A 13,165-nucleotide genomic window follows, 5' to 3' on the forward strand; every position below is an offset into this window, starting at 1 on the left:
GCAGATTACCTGTATGAAAGGCTGTCATTCCTGCTCCTTGCCTTGTGAGGACTCTTCACCCGGATGGGTCTCAGGGATTTTTTTTCCTTAGAGTTGCTCTTTGTTTCTTTGGAACCATGATATTTTTGTCTTCTCCATGTGAGTGAACTGGGCCTCTCTGCAGGACTCTTGGAGCAGCTGATAACACAGAGGTTGCTTCCCTTCTTTTAATGTGCATGATAAAAATCTGTCAGCAGATTGCACCCGAAGGGGTGAGGATGGCAAGGTCTGCAGCTCAGGGGCCTGACTGACCCCAGCTGGGGCCCTTGGCCAAACTTCCCCAAGCCATGACTGAGGCTTCTCTTGCACTGGGGCAGTGCGATGGGTTTGTCCCTGTGCTGCTGCCACGGGCTGAAGGACTCAGCAGTGCTTGGCATAGCCAAGGCACTTGATATGGAGCCCTCAGAGGGCAGTTTTACAAGAATGCCTCATGCCACATCAGAGTTTAACATTACAGTGCCCACCGACCTGCAGCTGAAGAGCGTTAGAACTCTTGAGCTTTGACATTTTACTTCTTGGCTCAATTTGAATTAGATTTTAATTTGAGGACTTGGCAAACGGAACAATTTGCTAAGTCTTGTATAACACAAGGATGGTCAGACAGTCTCACTGCAAAATCCTGCAGCAGTGTTTGTGTTATCACAGCTGATTGATTACTCAGCCACTGGGATACAGAGTTCTGACAGCTCTGGTTTTAAAATGGATAGTATGAAACTGGCAGTAACACTGGCTTGGAACAAAAATGCAACTACAAGTACAAGTGTCACAAGGGGAGAAAGGCATTAAAAGGCCATGCAGGAAATGGGAGCAAATCTCTGTTAACTGTGTTGTGCAAGCCCATGCAAGGTACAGAGAGGCCTTGAACTCTGTGCATCTCCATTTTACACCAAGTCAGTGTGATTGTTTGCTCCCTTTCCAGACTCCCTACGCCCCTTGTGCTAAGTCTTGGTACCAGTTCAGTCAGAGAAATCAAGGCCAGTTTGAGGATAATGATATAAATAGCAGGAAGTTTATGGAAACTTTGCTGAAGTTGTTTGTGTTGAGCTGCAAAGAGGTAAAAGTGCTGGTACAGTGCCAGCCAACCCTGCACATCTGTCCCTGTATAACCTGTACCTTTGGTATCCATTTGGAGTCTGTGGATTTCATTTCTACACGCTACTTGCATATTAAAATGGATATATTAAAATTCATGAATATGTATTGGTTACAACACACTGGTCTCCAGTTGCTTTTTCCCACTCTGTCTTTTCAGCTGACAGATTTTATCGTGCCCCTGAGTTGGGAGCTCTGACACCCCACTATGTCAGAGTCATTTTCTTGCTTGTTTCACTCTTTTTGTTATGATGTTTCTTCATTTTATTCCCATTAACTTTCATTGTTTTTAATTATGTCCCTGAACTTGTAAAGCTGTTTCTCCTAACAATGGGTACTTTGGAAATGGCAACAATTGCTTTTCCATGAACTACAAGGCAGGAAGTGCATTGTTTCTTTAAAAAAATTACCAGATGTTTTTCAGGGCTGACTACTAACATTAAAAAAAAAGCCAGAAACTATTATTTTCCAAATAACCCAAGTCTAATTTTGTTATTGTGTGACTCCTGTTTGCATTTAACTGGGAATTGCAGCCTATGCCAATACTAAAGAAGGAATTTCTCTCAAGTTAAGTGTGCAAAGTCCATCTATGTGAACACTGATGACATGAACTCAAGTCCATCTGAGTGTATCATGATATTCCTTGTGCTGTTCTTGCCAGTCCAAGTGCTGGCACTGGGGTACCTGCAACTGGTTATCTTGTGTTCTCCGACTGGAACAAATGAATATTCCTTGTCCCTTCGTGCAGGGATTATTGACAGAAAATACGCAGCACTTCACAGCAAAGTGACTGCATTTTATTGCTCATTAAAAATTAAAATGTATACTTTAAATCATAAAAGTACATTTTTAACATGGACGGTACAGTAAGAAGAAATTACCCGCATCACACATGCCTGGAAATTTGTTATCCCTGCTGTTCCCAGATCCCATGCCTCTGGATCACAAGCTGTTCATGATGGAGCGATACTCTCTCTGGTGTTCCACAAGCTTCAAAAATACTTCGTATTTCTTGTCATAAAATCTGCGTTAGAAAGTTAATGTCAACAAAGCCTGAGATTTGAAGATTTAAATCCCCTGTAATGTATATGTTTACTTGCTTCTCTTAGCATTGAAGACACTTTGACTCTTTCCTAAGTACAGCTGCTGCCAGGATCACAGCCCTCCCTGGGCACTTCTGGAGCAGTTCCCACCCAAACGAGTGATTCCCAGTTGCAATTCCACCTTTCATTTCCCTACAGCCAGCTTGGGTTCTCAGACAGTTTCCCCCAGAGCTCTCTGCTGTGAAAATGAGGAGCCACTGGAGCTTCACAGAATTCATTCAGGTGGGGAAAGTCCTCCAAAATCACTGAGTCCCACTGTTTCCCCAGCACTGCCAGGGCTGCCACTGCCCCATGTCCCCAAGTGCCACATCCACACGGCTTTTAAATCCCTCCGGGGATGGGGATTCCACCCCTGCAGCTGTGTCAGGGCTGAACAGGCCTTTCCATGAAGAAATTTCCCCAATGTCCACCCTGAGCCTCCCCTGGCCCAGCCTGAGGCCGTTCCCTCTCCTCCTGTCCCTGTTCCCTGGCAGCAGAGCCCGACCCCCCCGGCTGTCCCCTCCTGTCAGGGACTTGTGCAGAGCCACAAGGTCCCCTCTGAGCCTCCCTTGCTCCAGCCTGAGCCCCTTTCCCAGCTCCCTCAGCCTCTCCTGGGGCTCCAGCCCCTTCCCAGCTCCCTCAGCCGCTCCCGGTGCTCCAGCCCCTTCCCAGCTCCCTCAGCCGCTCCCGGTGCTCCAGCCCCTTTCCCAGCTCCCTCAGCCTCTCCCGGGGCTCCAGCCCCTTTCCCAGCTCCCTCAGCCGCTCCCGGGGCTCCAGCCCCTTTCCCAGCTCCCTCAGCCTCTCCCGGGGCTCCAGCCCCTCAGTGTGTCCTGCGCTGCGGGGCCTAGAACGGGACACGGGCCCCGCCGCGTCCCCTCAGCCCGATCCCGGGAGCGCGGACCAGCCGCCGCCGCCGCCAGGGGGCGCCCGCGCGCCGCCGCCCATGGAATGCGGAACCCGTGAGGCGGTAACGTAAATGACCCTAAAATCGAATGTAACACAGTACAATCCCTGAAAACTAATACAAACAGCGCTTTGAAATATAGTATTGGAAATAATTAAAATATAAAATAGATAATTAAGCCTTAAAAGTTAATAAAAATAGTCCTCAAAAATACAGTAAGAACAATTCTTAAAAATTTAATATAGTATGACTCTTAGAGTATCTGTAGGCTAAACACTACTGCACTCGAGGAGGGCTGTAAAGAGGTCCACCCCAACCTCGTCTCCAGACCCCAACTTCATCTCCCTTGAACTCTCCCAGTGGAACACACCAAGGCCAGCATTACCTTTTATGCTCGTGGTTGGGCTGCACAACTCTCCCAATTTTCCCCATTTTCGCCATGGCCTCCTAGGAAAAGACAAACAGCAACTGAAAAAGCCTGTTTTGATTTAAAATACTTTTTGACAAGAACAAGATGTTTCAAAACCAATCGGAACATTAGTGATGTATTTTGTTTCGGCTGAACAGGCCAGATGGCAGCAAATATGTTCAATCCCATTATAAAGTAGTCAAGAGAACAAAGCACTGCAGACCCTCAGTAACCAAAATCTGTTCCTCTCTCTCACTGGGAGTCCCAGGCGGAACAGACTTATCTTTTATTATTTACTCTAACCAAAGGAAATGTTAAACACTGCGTCCCCGGAGGGGAGGGTTCTCAAATAAAATGATAACTGTACTTGAGATCCCGTAATCAGATTCTGAAAGTACCGGTTCGCTGTAGCAAGGGAGGGCTCGAGGGTGCTCCACAAGCTAAATGTAACCTGGGAAGGTCTGTTCTGGAGGTCACAGCTGCCCTCACATTCCAGCACAAAGGTGTAAGAGGCAAACTCTGATCCTGCTCTGCTTTTGGCCAAAATAAAGTGAGAGTTCACAGAATCCCCTGAAGAAGGAGCCTCTGGGACACTCGTGTGGAGGGGAGAAGGACGAGTAGTTTGGTTCTTTTCCTGATCTCTGTGAGATTCTGATTTTCCGTGGATTTTCCCAAGCAATCTCCCTGGAATGAGAACCACTGAAGTTAAGAGAGGGCTGAGCTCTCAGGATACATTGGGGGCAGCAGACACTCAGTGTTTCACAGGGAGAATCAAAGCAACAGCTTTTAGATGGGAGAATGTTAAAAACATTCTCAAGAATCAGTGAGTGACTAAATCAGGGTTCAGAGTTTCTAAGCAGGACCCTGAACTTGTTTTAATGCAGTGCCTAAGAATGAGGAAGACCCTGGAGAACAGGCAGCCTGTGCTGCTGCTCTGGAACCTTGCAGCAAGCTGCTACAGCTGGATTTTTAAAAGGTTTGGATGATTTTACAGGCTGGAATACCTGCTCTAGTGAAATCTGTGCTTTCCACTAATCCAGCACTTGACAGCTGAGGATCTCACAGAACTTCACTATGTGGATGAGCAACGTCAGTGCAGTCTCACCAGCCCAGGGCAGGCTCTATCGAAGGGAAAAGCATTGCCAGGGGTGCAGTCAGGACTTGACTCTGCTAAGGGTGCTGATAAACCAGCAGGGAACATTTCTGTGCTCTCATATGCCCATTCTCCTTCATATGGGCAGAGGTTGATTGTACTTCGATTCCCCAAGAAACACCCTTGAAATAACACTTCCAGAGAGATAGTGTGTTCTTTTCCCTGGGACATGTGAGCCTGCTGGCACTGAGACTCTGCACACCAGCCAGATTAAAATACTGCCATGGAAAGGCTGATATCCTTCCCAGTAAGAGAATTGGGCATTTTCTTCCCTGTCCTTTAACAGGTGATACTGACAATGCCCAAGCATTGTCCCTGTTTACAATAGTCAGTTTCTTAAAACTCCCTTGCATGGCCAGCTGGATTTACAGACTATCCAAAAAATGAATGAACACTCAGAAAAAAAAAAAAACCCTCAAAGTAAAAGCCAATTCCCTCTGGTACAATGGCTACTGCTTTTCCATTGTGCCTTAGGGAAAACAAAGCCCCCTGAAGCACTCTCTCTCTAATGGAAGAGTCACCTTCCTTTCTGCTCCCTGCTTCACACCTCCTTTTGAACTGCCCTGGAGACACTGCATGAAAATAAACCTACAAACCCAAAGTCTCTAAACAGGCAAATCCATTTTTTATCACAGGTGCAACAAAAATGAAAAGGAGGGCCAGACTTTGGATTCCCCTCCCCATGCACCCTCAGGACCAGGACACAGACAGCACCATTCCCACGGTATGTTCTGCCTCTGACGTGAGTGCTCCACACACTTGTGTTGTGCTTTACTCTTACAGCTTCCAGAGCAGAACACGTCTTGTTGCTCTTTGGGAAGTCAGCCAGCTTTGAGATAAACCTGTCTCCAGACAGATTTTATTTTTATGCTGTTACTCAGGGAACTCCAGGTCTCCTGGGCTGGTCCAAGAACAGACCCCAGATCCCCCCAGTGCCCCCCGTGCCTCCAGCTGGGCCCAGCTCTCACACCTGGCACTCGGGAGCTGCTCTTCAAGGGCTCAAGCCAAGGCTGCCCAGAGCCTCCCCCTCTCCCTGTGAGGTCTCCCCAACCTGAAAGCACCAGCACAGAGTCCCCATCAGGCAGCCAGAGAGGTGTCACCACTCCCATGGCGCTGGGAGCAGGATGGGCTGGAGAGGTCCCAAAAGGAAAACTGGTCACTTAGGAGCCGGTCTCAACTAGGAATCAGGGCCTGGCAGCTGCTTCTCTTCTGCTGGTCCTCCCATCATCCACCCTGAGTTAAGGAGGAAGATTCTCAAGTTTATCAGTTTTTCAGTTTATCAGCTAAAATACTTTGGTGTTTTTAAATCTACTGAAAATATGCAGACCTTTGAGAATCCACAGCATTAAAGTCTCACAGCAACTACCATGGGTCTGGGGAATAACATGGCAAAAAAATACACAGCCAGCAATTTTCAACAACTCACCCATTCTATGTTGCTCAAAATACGCTAAATTAATTCCCTCTCTCAATTCACATTTTAGTTGTGTGTTTTTCTGTGTTTTAAAGTCAGTTTGGTCATTGTTAGCTTGAACAAAAAACTTTACTCCCAGAGGAGAGTCTTTTCAACAATTTTCTGGGGACAAAGAGGAACAGAACATTGAAAATATGAATTTATAATGAAATGGGAAACAAAGAAACATTAGAATTGCATTACTGAATCGGATCAACCTTGTGGACTGCTGTCTCCAACAAAGCCTTAAATATAGCAAAGTGATAATACTGCTGTTCAGAAATAGTTTGTTTGAGGGTTGACATCCAAATCCATAATTCCAGTCACCAAGGATTTCACAATCTTAATTTGAATGACGCTCTATCTTCTTTGTTTGCCAGTCTAGACAGTACAATGAATACAGTGATTTAAAACACAATGAATTCTCTCTTAAAACAAAATATTTTGTAAAATTGCTTTTTAATCATTTCTTTTCTCTCTTTCCATAAAGGCTATGCTATAAATAAACCCTGAAAGTTCGCATTTGATCATCGTTTCTAAAGGCTGGGCAAGAGGCAAGTGAAGGGTTTACACAGAAAAAAAAGAGAGGCACTGTGGAGCAGAAATAAAGGGATGCATTCATGATTTCTAACCTTTTGTTGGAGTGTCAACGCTGAGACAGATACAAGCCAGTAAACACTCTGCTCTCCATGGAGAGACCCAGTCCAGCAGGGTTATCCCTGCCTGGGAAGGGAGCAGGGAACCAAATTCCCCAAGGCCCACCAAGACCTCAGGACAAGGTGCCATTTTGCTGCAGGGAAGGTCAGGAGCCACTCAAATCCACTTGGTCCTAGTGGCTGAATTCCAGTCTCCAGCATCATCTGGGGCATAGGATCCAACACTTGTGCAGTTGAGGAACCCAGGGCAGCCTCAGCAGGCAGTGGATCTCCAAGGGAAACCCTACTGGAACCCAGGCAAAATCCTACCTCCTAGGGAAGCACGACTTTGATACAGCATCTAAAAGCTGGAACTTTCAACTGCTGTCCCTTCAATAATGGGAAGGAAAAGGTTTTTAAGCCTGTGTGGGAGGAGGCCCCAGGAGAAGCCCATCAGCCTGGCACAGGAGGTGCACACAGGGAATAGCTTCAGGCTGGGAGACCCATCTTCCCTGATTCCCTGCCCTTGGGATCCTCCAAGAGTGGCCTCACAAAACCCAGCATGATCCTGCTCATCCCACAAGGGGAGCTCATGTCCCTTGGGACTGCAGAGGGAGGCACACAGAATCACAGAATCACAGAATCAACTGGGTTGGAAGAGACCTTGGAGATCATCAAGCCCAACCCAGAATAGTCCTCAAGTCTGATTTTCAGCAGCGACTCAAGGACTGATGAGGTTGAGTATTACTGAAAATTAATGGGATGTGAGCCCTTAAAGTACACAGCAGATGAGAAATCAGATTTAGGAACATCAGCCTTATCTTAAAAAGTCAAGTAACAGAATCCCAATTGGGCTTTTTCTTTATTTTGAGACTTTAAAAATTATATTCAAAGTTAAATGGATGCAGCATTTGAGCACAAATGCAATTTCCCAGCTCTGTTCTCCCCACTTAGTCATTTTGGTAATCCCAAGAAATGCTTGGACTTTTACCTAAGGTAGTTACTAACAATGAAACAATCACAGATCATTTGAAGTTCTCCTGTCCAATTTCAGTGGCTGAAAATTGGAACAGCAAAGCACCAAACTGGGGGGATCTGATGCTCCCACTCAGGCCAGCCTCACCTCTCCAGTGTTTCTGTCCAGTTTTCCTGTCACAGATCCAGCAGCAGGAGGAAAATAACATAAAAGTTGCCCCATTCACAACAGGCTGAAATGTAGGAACATTCTTCCCACCAGATCTGTCCTGACTGCAGGACTCAGCAGGTGTTAAGAACCTTCAAACTATCAGAGAGACTTTCCTTACACTTCTAGTCCTCACAACAAATAAAGTAAATAATGGTCTATGTAATAATTTTAACTGTTCTGCATCAGTGAAGAACCTCTCACCCATTTCTACTCCACACACACAAGCTCAGCTAACAGATGTCTTTAGCATCATTTTAAGAAGTCCAGTCACAGATATATTTGGATTTGAGGGACATAAATAGACTTCTTGAAATGCTGATGTTGAAGAAATACTTTTAAACTTTTATAAGAATTTTAAGCAAAGCTGCTATTTCCTTCTAGGCTTTTATTTAGGGATTGTTTGTTCCACAGCCCAGAGATGAAAAATGCATCTTATCCGTGTTTACAGGAGTTACATGAGTATATTTCTGTAACACAGGCCTAGCAGAACGTTACTTTTTAGTGGTACATGACTGCATGAAGAAAGCATGTGATGGACCATATACAGTATTTTTCTAGTGGTTCCCCCCCCTCTAAAATTTGTTTGAGTTATAGAGGCAGATCTTGGCAGCATGCACAAAGCCCAGAATCTGTAACTCAATTCTCTGTGGGTTTCTGGATGGAGCGAGCCAAGTTTTAAAACACATTATGGATAAATATTAGAGCTGAGCAAAAATTTCACACCTAAGACCAAAGTGTGAAAATTTGGCTTTGATTCATTTCGTGAAAAGGTGGAAAATTTCACACAAGCTTGTATTTTCCTTTTGCTCTGATCCAACATCGATTTCTGTGTCTGCATCAAACCTCAGAGAGAGAGAGTTTTTGTCTGTCTGTGTGTGCACGTGAGATACAGAGGAGGAGGGAGAACAGGATGGAAGGATGGAGGGCTGGCAAGCAGGACACCAGCTCAGGACCTGAACCCCAGTCTGTCTTCCAGGGAAAGTCACTGGCCTTTGGATTCTCTCTGTCCATAGGCTCAGAAACAGCACTGGCCCTCCTTGGAGGAGTATTTCATACATTTGTTTGTTACACTGAGGCAGCTCAGAAGAAGCCCAACGTTATTGTACCCTTCAGCCATCCAACTTGAGCTGACAGAGGCCAACTGGATGGATCCTGAAGCACTGAGACAAGGCGGAATTCTGGTTCCAGCACTGAATCAGATTCCAGAAAGTTTCAAGAGATTCCTGGAGTTATCAGGGACATGGAATTTACTCTTTTATTTTTCAGTTAAAATTCTCTCTCTGCAATGGGCTGTGCCATTTCCCCAGTTTGGTTTGGCTGGGGCACAGCGTTTGCACACTCGAGGTGTGTCCCCAGTTTTGCACTTTGGGTGCCACATGGAACTCCCAGCCCTCCTGCACCTTCCATATCCCACTGAAGGATGGATCACCCAACCTGTCCTGCACCACCAGAGCAGCTTTTCACTCCTTAGAACCAGAACAAATGGAGAAGAGCTCTCACAGCAGCAGAGACAAGCACAGGTAAGGCCACGGGAGCACTTCTGCCTCCAGAGCACCAACTCTGCCTCTGCCTCAGTGGCTCCAGAGTGCCAGCCAGGCTATGGTCACCCAGTTTGGTGTCCCAGAGCCCAGCCAGGCTGGCCAGCCACAGGCACAGCCCTAAGAGGAGCAGCAGTGGCAGGGCAGCTGCTGGAAGGGTGCCTTGCCATGCCAGCCATGATATTAATTACTTATTCCACAGCCCAAATTTAGAATGGGATGAGGGTCAGCTCTGATTGCCACATCATCTATCAGCTGGAAACTATGTTTGGGTCTAAGCTCCAGCCACTCTGCTACTAAATATAGGTTGGTTAGCTGTTGATTTGAGCCTGCATTCCCCCAAGTTGCCTTTGACTATCAAATAATTAAGCAGTTTGCTTTGTGAGGGCTCTGTTGTTGGCACCTCTTCGTGCCCAAAGCTGCTTGGACACAAACCGGACGGCTTAGCAGAGGTTTCAGCTTCCCTGGGCAATGGAAAGAGCCCAAGTGCTCACCTCCTGTTTCAGCTTCCCAGATTGCTGGCACTGGGTGCCATGAATCAAGTCTGTGGGCACCATCCAAGCAGTCTGGGGCAGGGTTTAGCTGCTCTTCCCCTGACATGAGCCCGTGCAGCTTCTCCGTGAAGGGACTGTTCACTTCAGGGGCTGTGTGTGAAGGTCCCAGCCCAGGCTGTGGTGGTGATGCCACAGCTGGAACAGGCTCCTGACTCCAGCACCAACTGGCACTGGCAGCACATCTCCCTCACACCCTTCTGAGGTAGAATAAATTTAACCACACACAGCATCGCTGTTAAAATGGACTAAGAAGGTTTGTCCATAGAAGCCACGTGAAAATATATTGATTTTAACAGTTTTTAGGCTTGGAAATGTTATGCTAACAGGCAGCTGTGTTTAACAGAACACAAGCTCACCTGGGAGTCAGGACAGCAGATTCCTCCACCAGCTCCTGATGCAAGGCACTGCCCAATCAGCCCTCTCCCTACTCATCCCTCCTGGGGATGGGGCAAACTAAACCAGGGAATGCTCCTCTGCACAACCTACAACACATTGCTTTGCTTCTCTGGCTCCCTCCTCACCCTCTGCTTGCAGCACCTGTCCCAATATTTTACCCTCAATTTTTGGTGGCAAGGCCTTTGGGGCATGCAGGGCAGGCGTGTGATTTCCACATGGACACTCACACCAAAAACCCAGCTGGGCACACAGAAATCCCTCCCTGCAAAGGTGGGAAAGCCCTGGCACAGGTTGCCCAGAGAAGCTGGGGCTGCCCCTGGATCCCTGGAAGTGTCCAAGGCCAGGCTGGACACAGCTTGGAGCAGCCTGGGACAGTGGAAGGTGTCCTTGCCCAAACCATTCCACGATTCTGTGATTTGGACTGGGGAGGGTAAAACAGAGACACTGAAGACCCAGCACAGGAGATCCTGACACTCATCTGGGCATTTCATGCAATATTTAGCTGCACTGCACTACCTCCTCCAAGGTGCAAAATTCAGATTTATTCAGCTGATTTCTTTCCATGTCCATGCTGAACATTCAGCTTTCCTCACATTTAGTCACCCAGTTCAAATTTTTATTTGCCATCTGGCAACAGACTGGGCTTTACTGGGGGGAGGGGGTAAGAAAGGGGCTTTTTTTTTTTTTTTTTTTTTTGCATCTGTATTTGCTTTATGAGCTATGGCTAAGGCATCATTTACACATGGGGAACTGGATCAGGTTCTCTCAATTCATTCCATATGTTCACTTACGTTGTCAAAACATTTCTTCGATCTAATTAATCTGCACACATCTCTCTGTTCATTTCCCCACTTTGGGCAGTTTCAGCATTTTTGGGGTACCTAGCTGGGACTTTGTCATCAAACCAACTTCTGCCTATACTTTGTTTTAGGGTTACTCCATCAAGAAAGCAAAACTATTTGCAATATTTTACTCTTCTTCATTTATTTATTCTTTCCCTGTATCCAGCACTGGCTGAGGAGACCTTCCTTTCCTTTCCCCCTCACCTTTCAAACATATTCTTTGCCATGCTCCACTGTCTACCTGAGGTTAATGAGGGAAATCCCTGCTGTGAGTTTTGATTTGGGATTATTTTTTATTGGGTTAATCTGATGTGTGGTTTACTATTAAAAAAACCCCAAAACTATACCTCAGAAATATGCTTACATTTTACCCAATCTGGACTGGATTTGGGAAATTACCCTAGACAGGGGCTCATAAAAAACAAGAGATCTTTAGAAAAAGTGTTTCACTACTGTAAGCCAGTAGAAGGTTGAGATGTTAAAACAGAGAGTAAACTGCATTAAAATACAGAGAGAGCCTTTTAGAAACCTTACAGATATGTCATGTCCAACAAGAAAAAAAATATTTAAGAGATACAGAGATATCCAATGAGTGGTGAACAGAGAACAAATCCTAGAAGAAATGAGGAATCTGTTGAGAGTTCATCCTGGACTGCACAGCCCTTTCTCCCTGGGAAGCACAGCACAGAGAAGGCAGCTGTCCATGGCACGAGGCGTTTGGTTTCCTTGCCATGACTGCTACAAACAAGGGGTCAACAACCTTTTCCAGCACACTGCTCCAGAAAGTACTTTTCTTTCCTTAATTAAAGGCTACCCATGACTGAACTGAGTGAAGCTGAAGCAAAGGACACTCATCATTGCAAGGGGGTGGACTAGATGACCTTTAAAGGTCTCTTCCAACCCAAATTATTCTATGATTCTGTGATTAGCTGATGATACTGTCCTGTCCTAAAAACTGAGCATCCTTTCTTCTCCAGATCTGAAAATCAGCCAGGGATGAGAAGCTACTGCTCTCATTTGTCTTCTGCCACTAGAACTGCCCTCCAAGAGTGCTCTTTCTAAAAAAGGCACTTTAAACGCTGGATACATATTGCTGAACTATTTTATTTTGGGAAGGATTCCTTAAAAATCTGGGAAGCCTGGTCTTATGGATGGGATTGCCAGTCAGTTGCCAAATATGCTCTAATAGCACCAAGGGAGAATCTCAACCTGAGCTGTGGAACTCCCATGGACAGAGAATTCAGAGAGTTTTATATGAGGAAACTGCAATAGTCACACCAGAATAGGTGTTCTGCTCCCCTTGCTACTAAAAACTTTGGCTTGTATCTCTTTTGGAGACCACTGGGAAATGATAAATACAGTTCCCTTTAGCACTAAAACTTCTCTGTCAGCAGGAACCTCTTTATGTGCACAATATCTGTGTACTGCAATCACACTTATTGCACAGAAAACCTGTAGGCACCAACTTGAACGAATTAATTTGGAAGAAACTATCCTTGTTGGCAAATGTCAGGTTACCCTTATCACCACTCTAGCTGACATTTTTCAATACAAAACCAAACCCAAGGGCTACTTATTCCCACCTGCCCCAGAGCCATAAAGAGCTTCTGATTACAGTAATATTCCATAACCTCTGTTACTGAGCAAATCCAAACCTGTCACCCAGCACTGCCAGCAGGAGTTTTTAAAGGTATCTCAGGCATCTTTTTCCTGAGCAGATGTTCTCAGGAAGCATTTGTATTCATTTGGCAAATAGAAAAAGAGCACATTTTCTAATTGCCCGTGCCCAAAACAAAGGCTGGTTCTGTCTGCAAACATCCCAGTTGGAATTAGAAGTGCATTTGCTGTAGGAGCAAGGCACCAGTGGCACCAGAGCTGGGCT

The 13,165-nt window shown here is 46.0% G+C and overlaps 1 protein-coding gene across 12 annotated transcripts in view; it reads right to left on the reverse strand.

The window, feature by feature from the left end:
- Positions 1-1,906: 1,906 nt before the first annotated feature.
- FGGY (FGGY carbohydrate kinase domain containing) overlaps positions 1,907-13,165 on the reverse strand; it is a 282,954-nt gene continuing 271,695 nt past the window's right edge. For all 12 annotated transcript variants that reach the window (XM_039555991.1, XM_010408771.3, XM_039555988.1 and 9 more), the window contains 2 exons: positions 3,503-3,564; positions 1,907-2,155 (listed from right to left, as the gene is read on the reverse strand). In XM_039555991.1, the coding sequence (XP_039411925.1) occupies positions 2,074-2,155; positions 3,503-3,564 (144 nt within the window). In that variant the 3' untranslated portion in view covers positions 1,907-2,073. The remainder of the gene's footprint in view (positions 2,156-3,502; positions 3,565-13,165) is intronic.

Source organism: Corvus cornix, chromosome 8 (assembly GCF_000738735.6).
Source record: "Corvus cornix cornix isolate S_Up_H32 chromosome 8, ASM73873v5, whole genome shotgun sequence".
In the NCBI taxonomy this organism is placed as follows: Eukaryota; Metazoa; Chordata; class Aves; order Passeriformes; family Corvidae; genus Corvus; species Corvus cornix.